General features: G+C 36.4%; 1 protein-coding gene across 1 annotated transcript in view; it reads left to right on the top strand.

Moving 5' to 3' along the window:
* DNTT (DNA nucleotidylexotransferase) overlaps positions 1 to 18,926 on the top strand; it is a 90,236-nt gene extending 71,310 nt beyond the window's left edge. Inside the window, exon 11 of the mRNA XM_085325443.1 lies at positions 18,840 to 18,926. Within this exon, the coding sequence (XP_085181569.1) occupies positions 18,840 to 18,926 (87 nt within the window). The remainder of the gene's footprint in view (positions 1 to 18,839) is intronic.
* The last annotated feature ends 6,155 nt before the right edge of the window (positions 18,927 to 25,081 follow it).

Consider the following 25,081-nt stretch of genomic DNA (forward strand, 5'->3'; position numbering starts at 1 on the left):
CTCTCCTTTTCATAAAAAAATTATTGGCAGTTCAGATCTGTGTCTCTGTAGAATGGTATCCTAAAGTTATGGAAATCAGCATGTTTCAGTTAACTTATGTGTATCAACTTGAGGTATAAACCTGCTGTGATATACATCAGCTAGAGTTTAAGCTTTATGATGATTCCCACACTTGGGGAAGGAAGGAGTTCATTGATAAGTCATCAGGAAGAAAAAGAAAGTGTATGTTCCCAGTGTCTTACAACAGTATTATTGCTCTTGCAATCATGACAAATAGCACGATATATTTACAAACTAGGTAGATAAAACACAAAGTCTGTGCTTGCTTCTTCATGGTGGCGCTAGCTAGAGCATCCCTGTCGTATAGCACAGCACCGAGGACAGTATCTGCAGCTGGCTTTGTAAAATTGGATTTTTGCACTCTTCATCAAAATACTGGGATTGTGCAGGACTCTTAAATGTGGCTTTGGAATTGCTGGTCTTCCATAAGATGGCTCTGAGACTGAAGTGTGTACTTTTTYGTGAATAAAGAATGATTATTAAGGAAAGAGTCATTCTCATTCTTCAGAATATGAAATGCTGCTGCCRTGTCTGCTTGTAAACTTAGCAACATGTTTAACTCTGAAGTTTGCTCCACCTTATACATAACACGTTGTGTTTAAATGTCTGTCCCCTCTAAACTATCTTGACTTTGTCTCTATGATTAGTCTCACCCAAGCCTCCACTTCTTCTTRATTTGATTCCATATCGTTCAGTTTTGCAGACTCTAACACGTGCCCAGCACTGCGATCTACTTTCCCGTATGTGTTATTAATAACACTACGAAGTCCAGAGAATGACTGTAGAGATGTCAACCGTAGAGCTGTCAATACCTTAGAGGTGTAAAAGGTCAGGTCATAAAGCTATTTTCCTTACCCCAAAGGATCTGTCTGGCCTTGTGACCTAGCGAGAGAGCTGCTGTAGCTCTGAAAGACACAGTTTGGTGAAATTAAAATCAGCAGTTTTAAATACAGTTGAGTCAGATTCCAGATTATAAGCATTAAATTCAAATTCAAGCCCCTCAGAAGATTTCCTCATGAAGAATTTTTTTAGCATTTTTTTTTAATTTCTGGTACTCCAAAAAAATCTGACATGATTTCTTTTTTTTAATTTTTTGATAATATACCTGTCATTGGTATCTGATGTGTTTATGTTGATGACTGTGAAGACAGCTGTCCCACAAACTTCCTTTCCTGTGTGAGGAAACAGCCTAGATAAATTTTGGTATTTAAAGGAAAGCTCATATGAGCAAGTTGAAAAGTGTGGGATTTTACCAGTTTGACAGATATTAACCAGAGCTGTGCACTGTCCAAGCTTTGAACTCAGAAATGTCAAAAAAATGCACAGCCAAACTACTTTGAAATTTATGTGTAAAACTTTGCACATACAGCTAGTATTTTTAGCTCAAGAAAGAAAGCATTCAAGAACAGGTCTTAACAGATTATGTATCTGTTTCAGACCTGTGACACAGGAGGGCATATTCAAACAATTTTCAGGTTTTTGTGTTCCCTGTAGGTTTTCTGATGCACCTTTTAAGTCTAAGCTGGCTCTCAAAAAGGGYAACATGAGAAGAAAAAAGCATTTTGGCACATGGTGACAATCATGCGAACTAAAGAGAGCATAAATTGTTGCAGTGTGGGCTGAGGTGGTAGGGTGGTCCAGAGGTTTGAGTGTTAGCCTACAGCTTGGGTCCCAGATAGAGCCAAGTTTCCTCTCTGGTTTTAACAGAGCCACTTAATCTTCTCTGATCTTGCTTCTCAATAGAAAATCCAATTCTCACAATGCAGATGTTCAGTAAAGATAAGTCATTAACCACTGTGGCAAAAACTAGTTCAGTTTAATGAAGGTTTTTGATCATTCAGGGTTTTGCCTTTCCCTCTAAGTAGGAGAAAGAACAAATGCTTAGTGAAGAATTTTGATCRTTCAGAATTTGCTTTTTCTTTTCTTATCACAGAGAAAGTAAAAATGTTGACATTTTCTGTAAAGGGAAATGCTTTCTGAATCTCAGCGTTGGAAATAATCCACACATTGGACTGTTCCAAACCTCCAAAGATCAGACAGCTCTCGGTGCCGCAAACTCTAAGGCGGTCAGCTTGGCTGGCTGCTCCAGGATCATGGAGCCARCCAGCTCGGGGGAGCCAGGTTCTGATGTAATTAAAGTGACTTATCTGAACTCAGGTTCCCTGTAGTCTGTCAGGCAGGTTGTTGAGAWGAGGGGTAAGCCAGCATGGGGCCAAACAGACATGTTTGTAAAAGCACCTGGTATGTCTGATTCTACTGGAATCCTTTTTCTTTTCTTTTTTCCTTTCTTTTTCTTTTTGCTTTTTTTCAGGGCAATGTTTTGATAATTGAATCATGTTTAAGGAACACTCAGRTTTGAGTAGGAAAATTCAGAAAAACCCACAAAACTGATTAGAGTTTTRCTGAACAGTTCTGTTCACAAAGCACTGCGACATTATCGGACTATRCGCATCTTAAGCAGAAAGATTGTTCCCTAGAATTGTTTTCTCTCTAGCAATCCTAAGAAGTTACAATCCAATTGTTCTTCAGCCAGCAGAAACCATGTTTCATGTTTTTATGTAGCGATAAATATGAGGAACAAATTATGCCCCAAACTTCACGAGTAGAGAAGATGCTTTTGAAAGATGTCCTGTGCTATGCAAACCCCCAAACCCCACYCCCTTGATAAACTTAATTTTTATGAAATGCAGGATTTCTCAACTATTTTTACTACTTCATAGTTAACCTCCCTTACCTAAACTGATTGAAAATTGGTATTATTACCAAAGGCTTCAGAACCCATTATCAGAAAGTAAGCTGCTTTTTGCTGTTCTGGATTTTGCTGGAAACTATTCCTTGTAGCTACAGAAGAGAAGGATGTTTAAGACTTCTTCTCTGCACTTCGCATGTTCACCCAATTGTACCTAAAGCATTTTTTACTGCTSCTTTACTCAGGGGGTATTAAGTGTTCTTGACACCACTTACTGTTCAGCAGTTTCTCAGAGCCAAAGAACCTGGCAGAAGTCCGCTGCAYTCAGTTTCTGAGATGTAATGGTTTTCCATTTCATAAGACAAGTCTCTACTTAAAATAGTTTCAACGGGTGGGTGCCAGAAGTTCTTGCCTCAGATCATAATCTTTTGGATATACCAGGRACTACATGGAAGTTGGGATGAATGGGGTGGAGTAAGAAGAAGGATGAGATAAAAGAAATAAGATGCTGCAGATACTTCTCTATCCCTGTTTTGTGGAGGGAGAATTTTGGGGATGAAGTAAGGAACAACTCCTCCCCAGGTGGATCATGGCYCTGTAGAAACTATCTCTTTCCTTCAGCTTGATATGCAGCTGAGATCTTCTGTCTGATTACAGGAGCTGAGGACTGGGTTCATCTCGTAGTATTTAGACTTTTCTCTTATATAAATCCATATTTTTTCACAATAATGTTTCAAAAAATCACTTTTAACTGCAATTATCACTTTCAGTAGTTTAAGACAGTGAAACAAAATGATGTAAATAATTAGTCTTGGTTTTCTGTAAAAGAGCAGCTGGTGTTCCTAGTGTATAATAAATTGATTAAATTATTAGCATATGAATTTTCTAACCCTAACATTGTAGGTTTTTGAGTTTTTGTAAGGGTAAGGTTACAAGGTCAGAGTTATTTTGAAAAGTCATTGGAGTAGAAAGCAGTTATTAGTCTTATGTCCTATGAAAATGTAAGATGTAAAATAGCTGCCGTAATGTTTTCCATTGTTAAAGAAATATTGGAAAAAAACATGACACTTTATGCAGAAGATTGTATCTGATTGATGACAGTTTTGCATTTAAAAACCTTTGTGTGAATTTGAATGACATTAAATGCTTTTTGTTATTCAATAGCTAGAGAGGTGGTTTACATAACCGCTCTAAATAGCAAATTCAAAAGATGCCCTGAAAACTTCTTAGGGGGATCCAGCTTTACAGAATATGAATTGCCCTACAGTTGCAATGAAAACAGTAAAATCTTGTCCTGACAACCTTTTTTTTTTTAAAGAGAATACTTGGTTTTCTTCAGGAAACTGGTATAAATATGAAAGGCAAAAGTTTGTCTGGGATTTCTTAGTCCCACGTGGTGAAGATGACATCCACGCAATAATCACCATCAGGACTGCACAAGTCACTTGCCTTCAGAAAGGATTCCTACTTAGGAAAATTCTTAACTAACTCTTGAAGCAGGGCTTGTCCTGCCTTTGCATRTATCTGTAAAGCCAAATGAAGCAGTGTGACTGCAAACCAGGTAAACATTTCCATGTTTATTTTAAGCTAGCTAGTCCAAATAAAATGAGAACTTAGCACAGACTAAAAGCTGAAGAATATATCAAGGTCCCCAGAGGGCTTTTACTGGTACAAAATTTATTACTACTCTTTTTGCTGGATTTCTGTACCGCCCAGTTGTCCTTACTGTTTGTGATAGAATAAAACTAGTATAGGAAGAATGTTTTTTTTCCTAAAATAAAATGCCAGGAGGCCTCTTGTGGAACTGAGCACCGCACAGATGCGGTCTCCAGCCCCATGGCCCGGCATTGCCCAGGTCTGCAGGGCTGGTGAGGATTTGTCTCTTGCAGAGTGAGTTAACAAAGGCAGAACTTGGGTACAGTCACAGAGGAAGAACTATGTGCTGCTTTCTTTATTATTAAGTTAGTGTGTAGAATCAGAAGCTACTGCAAAAATAGAGAAGTTATGCTCCAGTACTCAAACAGTGGAAAACTAATATAAATGCAGTCAGGGTTTTTTTTTTGCAACATTCTCTGGAGCCTTATGTCTCATACTTTGTTTGTTTTTTAAACAAAAACTTGAAAGCTAACTGCTTGAAAAGACCTGGTAAAGCATTGAGGAAATCAGCCTGTTATTTCAGTTCTTCATATATGGCTCTTGTGAGTCATCTTTCACGTTCAGAAGTTCTAGTAAATCACTTTTATTGTTTTAAGAAATTAACATGGAGAAATACTTTCAATAGTAGCACATGTTGAAATTCGATTGCTATAAGAGAAGAGCCCATAACTATTGATCTAAAATTGATGCAGATTCCTAGTAATAAACAAGTATAGTTGAAGAGCAGAGGCACTTCTGGTGAAACTCAGTGAAGTGGTGCATTGGCCCACATCATTGACTACAGGCACTGTTCTGGTTTTGTGAAGAGATTCAGGTCAAAGGCAGCAGTTATGAGTGAGATTCATAATCTAATTTTCTGCAGGCAGTTAATGGAACAGAAATTTCTTAAAAGCACTTTCACTCATCTTTTAGAGGAAAGGACACTTTAAACAAACCTTCATGGGGCTCTGAGCTACTACAACTAAGCTTTTCTGTTTCTTGCACTCGTCTGTTAAACTGAATCTCCATGCTGCAACCACCCTTTCAAGGAACAAATTTCAGAGACTGTAATATCTGAGGATAACAAGCTTTCAAAAGAAGTAGTTACCTGCTCTGTGACTCTAAAGGATCCAAAGATTTTTCAGACACTGCAGAAGAAGCCTACCAGTCATTCAACTGTTGTGCTCTTGACAATGCCATCAAATCAACAACCAATTTGATTCTAGCTGTCTTGTTAAACTTTTGGCAGTATAAAACAGGCAATATGTATAAATAGCAGTATTAGTCTGGAGAAATGTGAYGCTACATAATAAAAATACTCTAATGTTAATGGTGAAATTCAGGCTGTCAATAGAAAACCAAAGACGAGATGCTATCATTTGGAGTTACATAAACTGGTGAACAGAAAGGACCACGTACTGCAGGGCTCTGCATCAAAGATTCTCTTAGTCTGGGAAACCTTCGAAGAAAGAAAGAGCTGAAGTAGAATCAGGAGTGGTCGGGTTGTAAGCAGCAAGTATCACAGGAGATTATACCCCATTAGCTGATGAGAAGGGAGATGGGCACTCTCAAAGGTAGAATGCTTTTGTAAATAAAGTACATGGTGATCATTGCAAACTGAAGAGCTGATACAATAAACTCTACATATCACAACTTATGATGAAATAAGCTTGAGACAAACCTGTGAGACATCCAGTGATATGGCAAAACTGGAATGGTGTGAGAGTGCATAATGTATGAAATCAGGAGATTCTTCAGTCCTAACCCACTCTGCAGAAATGTCAGAACACTGTTGTCCTCCTTGAATGACAGGCTGTGAGTCCCCACAACCAAGGATCTGCTTATGAGGTGGTGAGTGCACTACAGCAGAGCAGAATAACATGTAGACACTGTCAACACAAAGCCAAAACAAGTGGGTAACTACAGTGACTAGGGAGTAAGAACTGAGAATCATGAGAATCCATGAGAAAAAAAATCTTACTTTTCAGAATAAAAGGTAGCCAAGCAGTTGCAGTCAAGCACAAGTTACATGACAAGAATAGGGACGAAACAAAAGCAAAAGTACTAGCAATGAAGGCCATGGCCAAGACTCACTAACACAATTTTAGAAAAGACTCTTATGTAGTGGAGTCATATGAAAGGAGGTGCATGAGTAGCAAGTCATCAACAAAATGTGAACAAGGACAACAAAATGTGGTAACAATCTAGACTAGATAAAGTGAATAACTTTAGGGATGAGTAGGCTCTAGTGACAGTGACTGAGTTGGTGGGAAAAATTATGTCCATATGTTGCATTGGTTAGTACATTCATATGCAAAACTGAAAACAACAGTAAAAATAGTTAAAAGGAAAGCTATAGCTGCATAGGAATTTGGACAGGACAGAAGCAGCTCGGAGGAAGCCAGGCAGATTGCAGATTGTTGGACTGTCACTGTCACTCGCAATTCCTCCTTCTTTGTAAGCAGGTCCCTTAATTAAAAAAAAAAAAAAAAAAAAAAAACATTTTTGTTTTCTAAGCATTGATTCTCTTCTATCTCTACCAAACATGTGACAGCTCAAAAACATACATCAATGGCAAGAAGAGCTGGCTATGACTCTATGCCTTCATTTTATAACATAAAGACATGTAGTATTCATATGTGTGTTCAACCGTGTGTTCAACAGCTATAGTCTCAAAGTTAGTTCTCTTGTGTCATCTGAGAATGTTTGTTCTACAGTCTTTTGCTGCAGGTACCTGCAGAATTTTACTTTGCCAAGGCATTTTTTTAAGATTCTTTAAAAACTGAATGTTATAGTATTATTTTGGCAGATGCTGTTCTAAAATTATAAAGTTATAACAGTGGGACAGTCAGCTTTGAACATCTTAATGAATTAAATGTGCTGCAGCTGCAGAGTTTGCTTTAGATGGCTGCAATAATGACTGGATTAAAAGTAAAGTAAAGATCCAAATTTATAATATTGATTTCCAGTGCAGAGTTGTTCGCATAATCACTTCTACAACTAAACACTGAGTCACTGTAGACAGATGCACATACTTTCATTTTCTTTCTAATTTTTTTTATCTTTCTCAGCAAAGTGGCAATTGCATGTGGGATTTGGAGGATTTATTCTTTTTGCACCTGGTCTGTTTTTAAAAATTAAGAATTAAAGTAACGTACTTTTTACCCTTGATAAATTAAAAAATGATTATGCATTTTCTTCCAAAGTGTGCTTCTCCCCACTGTTCTCTTAGCAGGTTAAATGTCTCACAAATCACATACAATAGGTCATTTTTACTAAGTCTATATGTAGTTCATGTATATATTTATCTAAATTTAATACCTTTGTTGTTGTACAGTTGCAAGTTCTACCTAACACAAAGATAAGCATACCTAATTACTGTTTCCTTTGCATGGTGTGTTCAGTAAAGCCTGGATTGCTAGTGAAAAGAGAGGGCTCTCAAAATTTATAAATATGTGCAGATCCAAAATATTTTGACTATTTTCGTTTCTAGGGCAGTGCAGAGCAAATCATTTTCAAGTGTTTCATTTCACTTGGTAGAATAAAAAAGTTAATAAATTCATCAGGCTAATGCTCTAAAAAAATTGGAAGTAAGAACCGTGTAAAYTTCTGAATATCTCAAAAAACTGAGTAAACCGAGTTTATCTTGGTTTACCTGGGTGTGGCCTGGTAGAGCCTGAAGTTACATGAGAAATCTGAGGGGAGAGACCAAGGCCAGACTCGATACAGACAAGCAGGGAAGAGACGGAGCTCTCTCCCAACTTGGTCCCACGTTAACCTGCAGCCCAAGATTCCCGTCAGTGCTGTCATGAAACACTTGTGAGCCCTGTGACACAGCATATTTCCTGACTAGTAAAAAAGGATTTAATATATTAAATGAATTGAAGAAATCAGGATTCCTTCAGAGAACAAGAACGCTATGTCTCAATGCATATACATTAGCAAATTGAATTAAGGTGATAATGCTATCCATCACATTCTGGGATTTCTTAAATTRCAGGTCTTTGACTTTGCAATTTCAATAATGTTCTTTCAAAATAGTTCGTTTATAATAGTCCTGTATGAATTACACTCAACTGTGCTTCATAAAACCTGGGGTGCTGTGTGTTTTTCTTGTTGCAGTCATTCCTAGGAAGCTTTATAACGACAAATACAACGAGCCAGCTAAACACTATTTGACAAGGAAAAGCTACTGTAAATATCATTGTCTTCCAACAAAACAGAAATACAGCTAACCTGGAAAAGCAAGTAGTCCATGTTAATCATTTCAATGACTTTGTGATAGGATGCAGATTGTCAGAGGACTATAGGGGGCAAAAAATACAGTATTCTTGTTATTTGCAAGGAAGCTGTTCTTTGTGTATACCAATTTGYTATTTAATATGTTAAAACTTAGCCTGGCTGTTGGATAGGAGGTTCCAAGTTCCTCTTGCCTTTGTGTGCCAAAATTGAAAATATGTTTTCATATTCTGAATGATAATACGTTATTGTCTTTATTTATTGTGGAATATTTTTAAATGTTAAAATCATAATGGGAGATGGATACATAGCTATTTAGTGTCTTGCAAAAAAGCGACCATGCATCTGTCTTTTTAACCAGAGAATAGTTCTGTTTTGTGTTTACAAATTAATTCTAGCAAATGAAAAAATGCTTATTCAGTTAAGACAAAAGTTAATATAAATGTTATTTAATATTTTATTTTTCAAAGTACAAAATGTCACCTGTTCAGCCCTGGTATTTTTGTTTCTCCTTCAGTAAAGCTACTTGCAATGAGTACTTTGATTGTATGTAGGAAAGCGAAGGATTATCTTAAGCCTGAAGATGTTTTGTTAGGATAGCTGCCTAGCATATCCTAATATGAGCCTGATTAATCTATTTTTCTCAGTGAATTGACTTGTGGTTGTTCAGAATACATCTATAACTAAAGTTATAGAATAGTTACAGAGTGAAAAATTCAACTATGACATTTTYGATTAAAAGCACAGGACATGTCCAGCCGTAAAATGAAATGAGAATTTATGATTCTGGCTTCTATTACATTCAAAATTTATTCRTGTCCAGAATTATTAGAATAAATTCCACTGCACTATTTTGCATTAATATCATTACACGTGATTTTGCCTGGGGGTACTGAGTCAATGGGTAATGCTTGTAATACTGTTTTTCAATCACGGTTTGTTATAACGTCATTTCAAAGAGACATTTTTTTCCCTCTGACTTATTTGYCATCTTATTTGTAGCTGCATCAGGAACTGATTAAAGCAGGCATAGTAATGTGAATATTACTACAGAAAATACCAGTTAAACATGAAATTTACATTTGGAGCATAATAAAATGTTAGAGACACTTCAGATTATTTGCTACTGAAAGCTGTTATGTTATCATCAAAGAGAAAGCGCACAGCGTATACACAGTACTGTAGAATATTACTATTGAACTTGATGAAATACTYCACATTGCTAGCACAAATAATTCTTCAGGATTTATGGTCTCTAATTATCATGGAATTGTTTGTGCTGTTAGTCTCATTCATAAACATACCATAAATATTTAGCAAAATGTCTAACTACAAGCAAAGCAAAAGTCACTAACACCCAGCCTCAAAAAAAAACCTCTCAAAAAACGAAGAAGAAAAAATGGGAAAAGAGATGGAAGGAAAAACACCTGATGGTTGTTAATTTTATGGCTTAGGGAAGTAATGGAAGCTGCTCAGATATTACAGTAATCAACAAAATGTAAAAAATATGTTGATCATAATGAAGATAAATACAATTCAGAGTGAAAAACACTAATACATAGTTATTGAATAATTCCTTAGGGCTTAATTCTGCCTCCTCTTCTTATCAAGCATTACCTTATTCTGAGAATATTGTCTCACTCGCTACTGATGGAATAGATGTTCTCCCTCAGGCTGGCTGGTAGTATGAGTATCAAGACCAATGAGAAGTTTGATTTTTCCATGTAACTTTCTGACAAAGTTCATACTATACAACGTAATCACTGAATACAATGATTTAAAACCCCTTATGTAATTACAGAATTGTACATGTTTTTTCTCTTGAAATCACTTTACTTGTATTTTTTTAGTCTTTTCTTGCTGTTGCCCTCTGTAATTGGAAAATCATTTAGCTAGCTGTGAAAGTTACTGATTACAAGTGATCCTTGCTACCGTTCTGTCCACCTTAATAAGTCAGCTAATGATCTCAAARAAGCAGACACCATTTTATGGATTGATGGTGCACTGCATTCCCATACTTTCATTGAAGATTTAAGATGCTGAACCTCGTATTGCTCWGTGTACTGCAGGAATTTATGGATCTGCTGTAACTCTTTCTCTACAATTGCTTTACATAATTCTGAGGCTGTAACTGGAGTAAAATTRTAAAGGTATTTGCTAAACTAAAGCTCTGAGCAAATTTGTTTTCCACCAAAGAAGTACAGCCTTTCCTCTTGTGAAGTTAACAGTAGCATAAAAAAGGAAGAGAAAATAGCTGGCTATCTGAACACTGTTTGCAAAGTATACCTTCGCTTCAGGCAGTATCTGTCAGTAAAGTGGGAGTGGAGCTGGGSGTGATGCTGGATGCAGGCTGCATAACAGAGCACGATGGACATGCATGGCAGAGGGAAATGCTCATGCAGGGGCATCACACTTTCATGCAAATGCATAAATACGTGGAACTTGAACAGGGTCATATCAATCTGCTGAAAGCAAATAGACTCATAGAYACTGGGCAAACAGCCATATCTCCAAATTTTGCCACTGAAGCCAAGAATTTTTTAAGTCTTGATGGCAGGATTGGGCTCCTGTTTATTTTTGTAAAAATTTGTATATAGGACCATAGGAATTTTGGGGGGCATATAAAATTACAGTTCCTGTCCTGGTTAGGGTGATACTGTATGATTCAAATTATACATAGTAACGTGTRGAAAACAGCATGGAGCTGGATATTCAAAGATTTGAAGGAAACATGCTTGAGAGAAGCTAGWTTTCACTTACACTTGTTGTATTATAGATCATGCTAATCAAGTAATATTGCTTGCCTTTAAGCTAGGAAAGTCAAATATAGATGCAAGCACAGGGTAACAACCTGAAAAAAATGCTTCTTTGAAATCTGTTCCTTCTCATGCTGTAGAGAGGTTTTTATGTATTTTCTCATAGATTTCTTTTAACTGTGTGGATAATATTTTTCAGGGCTKCTGGCTGGCCCGATTAGCAATGCACAAGCTTTGCAAGCAATTACTGCTGCAATGAGCAGGAAGTGATCRCTTTTGATAATGTGGAGGGTGGAATCGCTTTTTGCTAGTATACTATTTGTGAACAGAAAGTGATTGAAATACTGCAAATTTGCAACATCCTTCCTCACCTTTCTCCCCAGCAGGTATTTTTGCTGAGCCACTTAGCAGGTCACTATCTGCACCTCACTCTCAGAAACTTGTTCTTGCAGAAAGCCATTAAGATGAAACAAAATCTTTTTTAATTCAATCTATTTCAGAACTTTGTTAAGATTTGAAAAAATTTAGCTAGGTATTGCTTCTCCYTCATATTCTCTTTCTATTAATCTCTGTTCTAGGGACCCTTTCATTCTTGCTTTTTGGCTGATGGTTGGAGTAAATTTGTTGTATTGTCTTGATACAGTACCAAATACTACCCAGGACAGGCAGGTGGGATTAAAACTGTTAGAAAGCTGGTAATGCTCTAGCAGTCTTCAATGTTTGCATTCTCAACTTCAGTGYTTTTTGTTAGGGACGGTGATTTATTCTAAGGACTGTGCTTTGGTTTGAACAGAACCACCACTTTTATACAAGAATTGTAGGTGGTGATGCAATCATTTCCAGCTATTCATATTTTTTCATCTGGTTCATATACTATTTGAGCAAACAGCATCAATGGAATAGGGACTGTGAACAACTCCACAGCTTTGCACRTTTAATATAATAAACTTATGTCAGTATGCTCTGTAATCTGTAAATCTCTGCTCCACTGAATGCACTGGCCTTTCATTAACAGAGATGTGATTTCAGATTTTGGAAGATATTGCATAGCATCATCTTTCCATTATTCCTAACTAGTTATTAAAAAAGTCTTTAACTGGGCACTTCACTAGTGACAAACAGATGTGTAAGATACATGTAAGATGCATTGGTATCTTTTAACAGTGGTTTATTAAGCAAGTGCTGTTGTTAGCAGCTTTCATCTAGAATTGACTTTACGCACAAAACTGATATTTAAAATGTACTGGCTCCAAGCACAACGGGCAGTTAAGTTCCAGATTTTCAAATGACAGTCTGTCCTATTGTTTTCTTTTGTTTATTTGTCCTTGTCGTGCTTACTGCCACTGTGATAATTCCAGACATATAAAGCGATGGRGGTTTGGTCTACTTCGTATTTATCATTCAGTATACTGAAAATATTACAGATTATCATGCTGCCACTTATATCTCCATTTTAATAATTTAAAAATGAGAAGCAAATAGTAAGGTAATTAGGCTAATGTAGATAGATGTCACATGCCGCACTCCACATAAACAGTAGTGAGAGCAGACCAAATTTAAATGAGAAAATCACTAACTATCCTGTGTAAGAGCTTGCCATTTTAAAGTACGCAACATTATTGGGATACAAAGGAAAGGTTAGAGTAAATGTATATGTTAATAGAATTCCCCAAAACTTCTCCAGGGGCCAAGCCTTATCAAACACTGCCTTTCTAATTTGCAAAGAAAATACTGCTGGCAATACTCTGTGTTTCTCCCACTCCCATTTTATTTGATGAAACAGTATGTCAGAAAGAGTCCAGAGGGACCTTAATGATTATGGCTTTCAGGGTCTCCCGCAAAAGAAGGAGGTTTGCCTCCTCCACCATGTCATAGGTTTCCAAAGGATAATGAAATCCGCTGGGGCATGACTGCATTCTTTCTGAACTACTGCTGTACAGCAACGAAGTTTGCACCATGAAAAGGGTATGAAAAATGGAACRAAATCATTTGCTCTTTGAAAGGACTTATTTTTGCTACACTTTATTTAAGAATGAACTTTCAAATAATACATATGTGTGTGTGTGTGTSTGTRTGTATATATGTGTGTGGGGGGAGGGTGGGGGTAGAAAAAAAAAAGTAAGTAGAATTAGACCAGCAATGTTATAGGAAACTTCATAGCTAGAGATGGCTTCTTAGCTAATACAAAGGATGACAAGGATTTAAATAGGGAATTGAATCACTGAAATTTCCACCACGTGTCTCCCATTCAAAAYTGATGAGTGCATACACGTACTGCATGTACTTTGTACATAACAATTGGAAGGATTTTGCTTTCTAGCAGGTGCTTGTTCAGAAGCACTAAGTCCACCTTCATCAGTGATATTATCTAYGTGCTCCCCTTGGCTATTATTTTGGGGTATTTGCTTTCACAGGCCAGCTTCCAAAGTTCACCTTGAGAATGGGAAAAATAGGTAAYAAAATGCCACAGCAACAGGCTAAGAGTTATTTATACTGTTAGCCAGTTATGAGAGATTACTCAATTTAGTATTTTGTAACATGCTGTTATTACCAAGTTATTTGGTAATAATAGTAGAATATGACTCTATGTGGAATCTGATTAAATGTGTGCCTTTCCAGAAGGGTGAGTTAATATTGAGGAAGAGCATGTGTAGGCCTGGAGCATAYACAAAACTGGCAGAGCCAGTGAATTCAACAGCTTCTGCGTCTCCTGAGTGAGCGAGCTCCGCAGAGCTTTCTCTTGGTCGGTGCAGTGTCGGGAGGTTGCGATCATCGCAGCGTTTTCCCTTCCCAAGCAAGCAGCGGAAAGGAAGGTGGATGGCCACAAAAGAGGCAAGTGTGGCCTGAGGGTGCAAGCTGTACAATTTCACTTTAACAGCTTAAAGAATTTATCTAGGTTCAGTGAAAGTGAAAGTACAGGTTGTTCAACAAACTAGATTATCTAATGGCCTAAATTTTCACAGAATAGCAGGATCCTTTGTGTTTCATGTGAAAATCAAGAATTTCTACACAGATATTTCCACTAATCTCAGATTTTGGAGGATATCTTTTCTTCTGTGTCTTTATAGGACAAACTGCTAACCCCTTTTTAAGGGAGTACTAAGGTTTCCTGTCTTGATATGTAGGTTTAATAGACACTCTCAAAATGGAAGAAGGGAAGAGGTTCAGGGTGTTCCTCAGTGCTTTCAACATCTTATATTCTTTAAATGATACATATACAAAATCAGTAAAATCAGTATTTGACCCTCAAAAGAAAGATGCACTGTTAGCCTATCCTGATCTATACTAGAAATAGAAATCTACTTTATTGATTAATAATTTTGTTTAGCTGATTTCASTGTATTAAAATGTAAAATAAAACCAAATGACAATAAAAATAGTACAACAGCTGTTTGAACTTTGGCAGTGCTAGTTATGAAATCCTGATGTTGTGCTAGCTCTGAGTCTTCACTCTCTGGTTCTTTTTTAYCCAAAAATTGGCAATTTATTTTTATCAAAAAATTGATCATTAATGAATAAAATGAAAAATAAGAAGTAGCAGTTCACATAAAACATTTGGATGGCAGTTATTCTACACTAAGTATAGTTAATGGTCATGTTTACAACCACAAATATAATATTTACATCTACTGAAATAACACAATTCATTAAATGGGATAAAAGCAGAGTGATATCACTGCTCCAGAGTGTGGTTTTTTTTTTTTTTTTTTTTTGGTGGTGGTGGGTTTTTTTTTTTTGTAAGTTTGATTGATGTTGTTTGGGCTTAACTCTGTTGAATATCAGCAAGAAGCTGCAAAAATTTCACAACTGGGCAGGCAATTCATTACTTACTTTTTCTTCTGAGAAAAAGGAAAAAGAAGAGAAAAAAAAGAACWGTACTGAAAGCAATAATCAAATTTGCATCCCTGCATAAGCTCTGCATAGACTGACAAAGAGGCAAAATAATAGGTGATGATTAACACTAATAACACTTACATTACTAAAGCAGTCGGCAGATATCAACTAGAGATTCATTTAGAAACATGGCTTGTAGCTACTGAGAATGGTATTCAGTATCAGCTACTCTGTATTAGAAATTTTCCCTGTCAAAAAAATGAAATGAGTTTTGCTTGCAGAAAAATATAAAGTGACAGAACAAAAAATATGGGGTGTAATTTAGAATCCCAGAGATATGAAGTGCTTCTATAAAACAGTATCTATAACATATGTCTACAGGTGTAAGAACTTTTTTCCTGTTTAACTTTTTTGCAATAATTTATGTATGGATTGCCTTCCCTTGTTCATAGTAACAGCTAAAAAAAAAAAAAAAAAAAAAAAAAAAAAAAAAAAAAAAAAAAAAGCACACCTAAAAGTCAAGTCCTGTCCTTCCTCCTAGGACGTGCTCTAGTGAAGAAATATGTCTGGTAATGCTACTTGAAGGGCAGTGCTCAACCTATTTTTTTCCTTTTCTTTTCTTTTCTTTTCTTTTCAACCCTGTTCACTTCTTCTCTTCTACTATTTTTCTAGTCCTGTCTATATGAAAAAGGATCATTTTTTCCCCCTCTAATGAGTCTTTTCTGTAGATACTTTTTATTCTAGAATTTGCCATTTAAACTTCTTAGAAAAAAGAACTTACTTGTTTATTCTTTAAAAGCAGTTTATACTATTACAGACAAGATTTTGAATCAGAAATTCATTATGGCTATATGATTATTTTCAGCTTTTCATGCTCTAGCAATTCTTGGTAGGCTAAATATATATACACTGAGAACTTCATGCAGGAGGATAAAATATCTTAAAAAAAACGGAGCCTGCTTTTATTCTACAGGTATTGAAGCAAAAGGCTACATCATGTTTGCCTAGATTTATTAAAAAAAAAATCCCTGAAATAAAGGGCCATTTTTTTCCTTCAAATTTCTGATATGACATGTTTGCATATGGAAATTATCTTATACAGACAAAGTTCATTGTGGAAAAATGGAAAACTTCTTACAGCTTGTTAAGCACTTCTGCTATGCACTCTGGTGAAAAATGTCTAATCCATGTGGTGTGTATCACTACCTGAAATCAATGTCTTTATGGTAGGTCTTAATGCAATGCCATTGACTGCAGTGTGAAMGACACTGTTTCATTGGAGTTTTTTGGGCTGCTAGTGGAGTACTACTAAAATGAAACAGTTCTAAATCCCTATTATTTTACCATATAGCAGTAACTTTCCAAGACAGAGAAAAGACTTAATAACTTAGGATGGATTCAAGAGTATATCAGTCAGAACCACTTTTAAATACTTATTTATCTAGATGGGAACCTAGAAAGAGTAGAACTCGTACCTTACATTATCCTCTGCAGCTCATTTTAGCTTCAAAGTCTTCTAGCTCAATTCACTTAGGAGCATCTGACCTCTACCACTCCATTTTGCTTTCTAATCTTCTAGCCTTTCCGGCATAGTTACACTGGCTTTCATTCTGTCTTGTGGCACTGAAAAACAGCTGTTAAGAAAGTTGCCAGCTTGACCACCCTGGCTGTTGGAATAATCGGTATCAATGAAAGACGAGCCTTTACAGCACAGCTGGATTTAGACCTTAATTTTAAATACCCCTATAGTGAGGTGGAARCAGGTTTCTGATTTGGTTGAACCCCTGATAAAGTTTGAATTCAGTTGACTGAGAGTGATGTTTCACTTTGGGAGTTCAGCTCTTAYGAACTCGTTTCATTATGAGAGTTCATTATGGCCGGGCAAAACTGCAGGTTCTGACAGGACTGAGATATAGAAATCATGGGATTAACAGAGAATATCAATAAGCCAATGGGTCCAAAATGGTGAAACAGATTTCACTTGTGATGCCCAAGCATATTTCAAGGGCAGAATGAGGCTGTCTTGTGCTCAGTGTTTTTCTTTTTGGCTCATCCTTCTTTTCTGCGTTCCTTCCATTGTGGCAGCAGTTTAAACAGTGCTATGGAGCCTTCATACTCCCTGAGGCCCTATAACTTGGCCAAGCTGCACCCCCAATTCTTTCCTATCAGTGTTGATGCTCTTTGGAGACTAATTAAGGGGTTTGACAGGGAATTTGAAGGAAGAGAGAAGCAGCAGCCACCACAGGCAGGTCTGTTCCAGTAATCTGCTATCTCCCCTGTCCACTGCTTACCAAGATGCTTTAGTTACAGAGTCACAGTGGGAGTAGCAGATAGGGAAGCTTCATTCAGGTCATGGTGTTTAGGAGGTCAAGAAGGAGAGCACAGGGGGAGAAAGAAGAAAATATTGGTAGTTTGCAGTGCCAGAAGTTATTCCACCATACCACGGGCTTGCTGCAATCTAGTTCTGGACTCTTCTTGCTGCCCATTCACAGGGGTACGCAGGAGTACAGCATAGCCCTCCCAGAGGCAGTGCTTGGCAGCAAAGAAAGAAATGGTGGCAGCATAGATGTGCCCTAGACTGTACAGCAGTCAGAGATTCTCCAGACTCAGGGGAATTCATCAGTGGGTAATTCTCCAGTCCTCTTCTCTTTCAGCACAAAGTAAATCTAGAAGATTACAAAACCTAACCCTGAAGTTTTTGTGATCCTGGMGTTTGAGATTGTTCAGAACTGGACACCAGTTAGATTTATCTTCAAATGATTCAGCAGCTGCTGAAATTTTAGTATCGTTATTCAACAGAAATGATTTCTTTCTTCCTTCTGAACTCCTCCAAATAGTGAGGTTCATCCTATTTTAATGTTCATCTACCCTAGCAGCTTTTGAAATTGATGGTGTACTTCAGTGATGAAAGGAATGCAATGTACTTTCCTGTATCAGTCATCTTAGTGAAGGTAGGGCCTCTCTGTGGATCCTGTGAAAGAATGATGTACTACATTATAAGAAGCCCATATACACAGAAGCAAAACTGAATTTTACTATAAAATATTTATTAGGGGTATGTATGTGAAAACCCAACTATAGTTGCTGTTCCCTCATTTGCAGCTTGCTTTTCTAGATGGAATATTTTGTCTTTTCAGAYGAACCTTCTATATAAGAAATTCGAAAACCTTTTGCCACTTTTAATGTTTAATTATACATACCTAGTGTAACTGTGAATCATCTTGAATGCATCTATAGAGAACATTACAATAGTAATGTATATAACACTGATGACCTTATTAAGAAAGTCAAACTTTTTATCCTCGTGGCAGGGAAATGTAGGTTTTATTTCAATTCTTATACTTATCTACAGAGAATTGAAAAAGTAAATCAAAATAAAGAGTTGTAAACTAGTCATTAGTAGTGAAAGGATCAGCAGCATTAGAACTATTTTTAACTTGCTTTCACACTTCAGGGTCATCCTTGAGCATAGTGATGCGAAGAATGTATTTTGTTGAGGATAGCATGGGTAGAACTGACAAAAATCAACCCCTGTTTTAAACAGAAAAAACATCAATTGAAAATTTTCTTCTAACACCTTTACTGACTCTTTTATTTTATTTTATTTTATTTTAATTCTTTCACAGAGGCTCTTTCTCAAAGCTGGAAGCGAGGAAGAAATCTTTGTGCATCTTGGCTTGGATTATGTTGAACCATGGGAAAGGAATGCATAAAACAACTTTCCAGTGCACATTCATCAGCAGAAGGCAATGATCTTTGTGCCTATCTCTTTGTCTGCATTAGAAATATATGATACATGAATCTCTATGGCAGCTGAAAAACTTTAAAAATATATTAGTTACAAGTCACTATACATGCTGATATTCCTAGAAAAGAAGAGCTTAAATTCTTCAGAATCCTTTTCATTTTTTTCAGTTTGAGTCTCTGAAGTTTCTACACTGGAGTTATAAACAGGGGTAGAACTTGAAGATTTTTCAGGGATAACTTGAAACTGGTGAATTTTTTTTGCTTGTGATAGGAATTTAAGATTACTGTAAATAATACTTGCTTGTTACTGTTAGTTATGACAATACTTAAATAATGCAAGATATCTGGGGTAAAATTCAGAGAATTATTGAAATACGTGCTTAGCTTTAACTGAATTTCTTAAGCATTTTACTGAATCCATATATAAAATTGCTACTGCATATAAGGCTGAAAGATCTATGAAGTAATTATTCTGGCATTCTCAGCAAGATGAGGCCTCCACTGTAATATTTGTCTATGTTGAGCCACCACGCTATGAAAACTGTAAACAAGTTGGAGAGAATTAGAAAACATGACATCTGAAGGTATTTTGGAAAGGAAAAGTGGAATAACCTAGTAGCAGTTTGCAACYGTGGGGAAATGTTTTTGTAAACTTGAGGTACTAATTTGGACTAAAGAAGATTCAGGTTGTGATGGACCTTGACCAAGGATTTGAATCATGCCTACACCAAAACTACTGCTTCAGTTGTGAGGCTGCTCTGTGCTCAATGCTTTTAATTGTCTGTACTCAAATTAGATAACTGGATATTTAGTTATTTAATAATAGCTAAACATGCATTGGAATGGGAAGCTTACCTGAGATATTTGCCTGTTCTGGAATGGTATTTCCTCTTTTGATCAGAAGTTAATCTTGGATGTGACACACTTTTTCTGAGGAGAGTACTCCAATGAGATATTTTGATTTCAGAAGATTTCCAAGTAGCTCTTGTGACAGAGATGATAATGACCAATTTGTAACACATTTATCCTTTAATGAATACGGGCATTTATTGTTCTAATACATAGTTATTTACTGACCATTCATTTGTCATTTGTAGAATAAAGGTGATTGGGAATACCACGACTGGTCAACTAATTTTTTTTCTTAAGTGACTGCCCTTTTTTCCCTGTAAAGGCTGAATTTACATCTTGGCCTGAGGGGGAGAACGGCAGAACGAGGAGGCCACGCACAGCAATTATTACGGACAGTAATGGCTTCCTGTCAAATTGTCAAACAATGGCAATTTTCACCTGAAGGTTTCACGGGTGTGTAAGACATGCCAAGGTTTAGAAATATAGTGCTTAACTACAGGATGAATGACCTTAAATAGGAAGTTCTAAGAAGCTGCTCCCCCAAAGTACTCTTGTGTTGTTRGTACAACACAATATAGTACAATATAGATAATATAGTACAAGTATTAACAAAAGTTCCAGTGTACATTTTTACCTTTCTGACTATTAAAACAGGCAGTAGCTGTATTTCTGTGAAACTAATRCATTATCATGGATTTTGGACTCAGAACTATAAAAACTCTCTGAACATATTAGTGCATATAAAATTCTATATACTCAATGCCTAAATTTTGTAGGATACAATTTATGCATCCTGCATTTTATCTCCTCTCCTCCATTCATTAAAATACTCTCATTCAGTTTAGTGGAGTTATTCATCTAAGTAAAGTGCTACAGGATCAGGCCCAAAAGTGACTGTGGAAAAATGAAGGCTAATTCTGAACAAAGGTTCAGTTTTTGAAGTAAGGGTCTTGCACAGTTACACACACAACCCTCTGGCTCACAGGTAGGGAGATTTCCAAAGCTTTAAGGGGGAAAAAAAATGAAATGAAAGCTAAACAAGAATGGCTCTACCATGCTTACAGTAAGAAAYTCATGCTGTGCTATAAATCCATTCCATAATTTCTGGTAATCCTAATTTTATGGTTTATTTTATTTTATATGCAATTCAAATTCTAGAAATTAGGCATAATATGATGTTGTTAGYAGAAAAATAGGCAAGATTGTTTTTACAAATATASTTACATGAAAATTTTGAAATCAAGAAAAAATATGATTTTTTTGTTACTGATTCTATTCAACAGGGGAATGGATATTTAAAAGGACTGAATTGTAAACCATTCTAAAACCTAAACTGAGGAAGTAGAAAAATGTGATAACAGCATGGTATTTTATTCTTGCCTGTGCCAATAAACTCATCCTTTTTAAGTACAACTTTGCTAACTGAGCTGAAAATATAACACTATTTTCTAAATTGCTCTAACTAGAAAGCACTGGCATTGCTTCATGCTTTATCATGCTGATACATGAAGCACCTTCTCCATATTTTGCATAAGAATGCTGACGCTTAAGCAGCAATGTGRTTTTTTTCAGTCCTAATGCAAGAGAACAAAAGCTATGGTACTTTATCTAAAAACACTTCTTACTTGGCCAACATTTATCACAGATTATACATTCCAATTCTGCTGTTTCTGCATACTTCATACCACAAAAGAAATATTAAACATTCTAATTTCCATATAAAGAAATGTTTGAAATGTGTACCTTGCATCTTGCCTGCCTACGCATTACTTATAACTGTGTAACCTGTGAGAGAGAAGATACCAAACACAAATTCTGTCAGCTCCTTCAAGATTGGAAAAAAAACAGCATATCAGTTTATTCTTTTCTTTCCTTGCTTTTTTTCTGAACTTCCCTTAGAATATATTTTACAGAGAATGAAAAACAGGATTACTAACTGGATCATGAATGACCAAAAATTATGGTTATTATTAAGCAAGGATTTAGGCAGGAGGTCAAATTAGATGATCAAGATGGACTGATTCTGAAAACGGTGGCTTCTGTTATGATCACCTATCCTGAAGAGGCTGTTATCCCACATGCCATAGGACACAGGATCATCTCTGATTGATAGCACTAGCCAAACTCACTGTAAGGGCAGAGTCGGGAAGCACAGGGATGTTACTGGCAACAGCCATACATGGGAATAAGGAAAATTTTCAAGAAGAAAATGCACGTACAGTATTCACTAGAGAAGAAACATAAGAAAACATAAGAGAACATAAGAAAACATAAGAGAACATAAGGTAATAAGAAAATTCAAAAAGCATACTTTACAGTTTTTAGTAAATTCTGAATGATAACATGATGCTTCATGCAACAATTAAATCCAGTCCTACAGTGCTGTACAGTCTCAACTCTGTAATGATTTCAATGGTAGCAGTAGCAGTAGAGTTAGGCAACTAGGACTATAACTAGAAAACATAGAAATCATATAGGAAAARTGGGAGGGGATGGGGTAAAGAATATAAAACCTGTATCAATTGTACATATCGTGATCCATAAAAGTACCAAAATCTCYTTACAGTGTGGTGGAGCTGCTGAAATCAATGGTAATGATGCTTCTGAAATCAAGAAGCACAGGTGAGGCCTGGGGGACTGGAAAGGGACAAACACTTGCAGAAAGAGCAGACTGATGTTTGTGAAGTGAGGAGGGAAAGACAGAATTTCAGRCCAGTACACTTAATACCTACTAAAYTGCTAGAATGATTAATAGGCTTTATTTTTTAAGCACCTAGAGAAAAATAAAATGATAAATTATGAGTAATACGGGTTCATCAGAAACAAATCAGACCAAACTAATATAGTTCTAAAGTCCCTGGAGGTTAATTTTTAAAATGTCTGTCCCTCCTCCCCTGCTTCTATGCCAAGGCAATTTGGCAAGCAGTAAGAAGAGAAGGATTATTGGATTTATAAGCATCTACAAACTAACTCTGTAAAAATTGATTGGTGACTCCACATCTAGAAAAAAAAGAGATGTAAAAGTTAAATAAGAAGAAAACCACTGAATTTCTTTAATGATTTGCAGTAATTTGTGACTGACAAATGTCCCAAATCATTTTTTTCCAGTGACAAATATGACAAAATATACATTGTATGGGCAATGTGATTATATCCCTAAAAAAACCTAAACCCAAATCTGAAATCACGCTATTTCCAAACTCTTCCTTTACTCTTCCAAACAAATCCTTTAAAGCAAAAGCAATGAGTATTTAGATTGGTGGGTAATAATATAATTAATGTTATCAGTGAATCTAGGTGGCATARCATGCTATGGGAAGACCTTATTGTGTCTACAAGCTGAATATTGGTGTGGCTGGCATTATAAACTCAAAATCTACCCAAATTTTCTGACACTGAGGTGCWAAACTACTGGAAACCTGAGAACTGCTGCTATTTTACTCCAGAATTAAACAAACAAGCAAGCAAACAAAAACAGAAAAGCCAAAGATCTGCAGACTTTATAGTCCAAATAAAATGTGGTTTTTACAKTTCATGGCCAGAACTGTTTGGATTTCTCATGAGAGGCCATCTTATGCTTAGTGTGAAACRAAGTATTTCACCTGTTAAACAGCTATGTCTTTCTGTGATACAGTTTCCWGCAGTAATTGCCATTAAAAAGAATCAGGTCCCGGGGCTAAAAGGTTAATTGGAAAGTCACATAAACAAAWGAAGACAGGGAGCTCTGAAAACCTTCCAGAGAGGTAATCTTCTGCTGGAATGGTGTCAGCCCAGCTAGGAGACAATGCCAGTAGTTTTGCCTTTAAGGGCTCAACAGGGGCCATATCTATAAAAAGTGTCATGTGTATGCATCATGCTTATGGCTGAATCAGAGCTTAAGAGCTCTCCACTTCTAAGTTCAGCTAATTAGCAGGTGTGTGTGTGCACACACACTTGCAGATTTTTTTTTTAATCTGTCATTTTAGTGAGAGAACTAAGCAATCTTTACTCCTGCTGTGTAGGTATGTTAAGTGCCTTTTATTTTAATCAGGATGCACCAGATATAACTTGTTTTAGCTGATGATATTTCCTTAAAAAAAGAGAAGACCAGGTCATAGTCACTGTTAGAATTTCACTTTTAAGATCTAATTTACTTAGGATGAATTGTCTTACGTTACTGCTTATTTTCCATATTTTGTGATATTCTGTATTAGCTCTGTTAAATTCTAACTCTGGATTGGGTCTATTTATTCTTAAATGAACGTTTCAATCTTTTACTTTGGAAATTAAGTGCCTTCAGGTGGGCCGTATCTCTGAAGATATGAGAATGCCCTCCTGGGGAGATATGGGCATGTCACTGGATGCAATTTGATTCAGAAACATATTAATTAACAAATAGTCTCTTTGGATGCAAAAATGCATATCAGATTAAGTTGGAGTCCTTCTAATGACACTAATGTGTRTGTCTACCTTGATAGCTAGATGATGTCATCTTTACCTACTCCAACCTGTTTCTCCATCATACCTTGTAGCTCTCATCAAATTTGCTTATTCCCTAGACATTCCCTACAGCGTGATATTAAAGTCTGTATTATCTAAATGAGAATGCTTCTAATAACTGGTCTGTAAACTATCCGTTGAAGCTATGATTTAAGAAAAGAGTGCAAAGGATTAAGGAATGACTGCTTTTGGTGGACTTCTCTGCACTAGTCCCGAAGTATATGAGTTGATGTCAAATGTGATGGCAGAATGCAACTGAAGCTATCTGAAGAATGGGTTGACCCAGAATTTCCACAGACCTCCAATGTTTGGTTGACCTAGTGAGAGAATCTGAAGGATTTACAGTACAGTTACTCTGCATGCTTATAACTCAGATGACACTAAGTATTACCCTGAATCTTAGTATGAACATTGCCTAGTGGACAGCTGAATGCAACACGGACCTCCCTCCCTGTTCTCTCTGCCAAGGAGACACCTCAGCCATCTCGAGCTTCTAGACAGACTGTGGAAGATAATGCAGAGTGCTACCTAACTCTATTTCTAAAATGTCTTCAACTCACACATGAAAAGATGCAGTTTCATAATTCAGTTTCATAATTCAGCTGGCCTGGAGAAAATTGTTCACTTGTTGATTTTCGTACTTGGTAATTGCTAACACATGCCTCTTCAGAAGAAACAGGAGCCTTCTCATCTCCTCCCTCAATAATTTTACAGTTGTGGCAATGTAAGTAGTAGTAAGAAGCCCTATGGATGTGCAATGGTTAACAATAATAGTAAAAACAGTTATAAT

The sequence above is a fragment of the Rhea americana genome, unplaced genomic scaffold, assembly GCF_003343005.1.
Source record: "Rhea americana isolate MKP2758 unplaced genomic scaffold, rheAme1 scaffold_122, whole genome shotgun sequence".
Classification (NCBI taxonomy): domain Eukaryota; kingdom Metazoa; phylum Chordata; class Aves; order Rheiformes; family Rheidae; genus Rhea; species Rhea americana.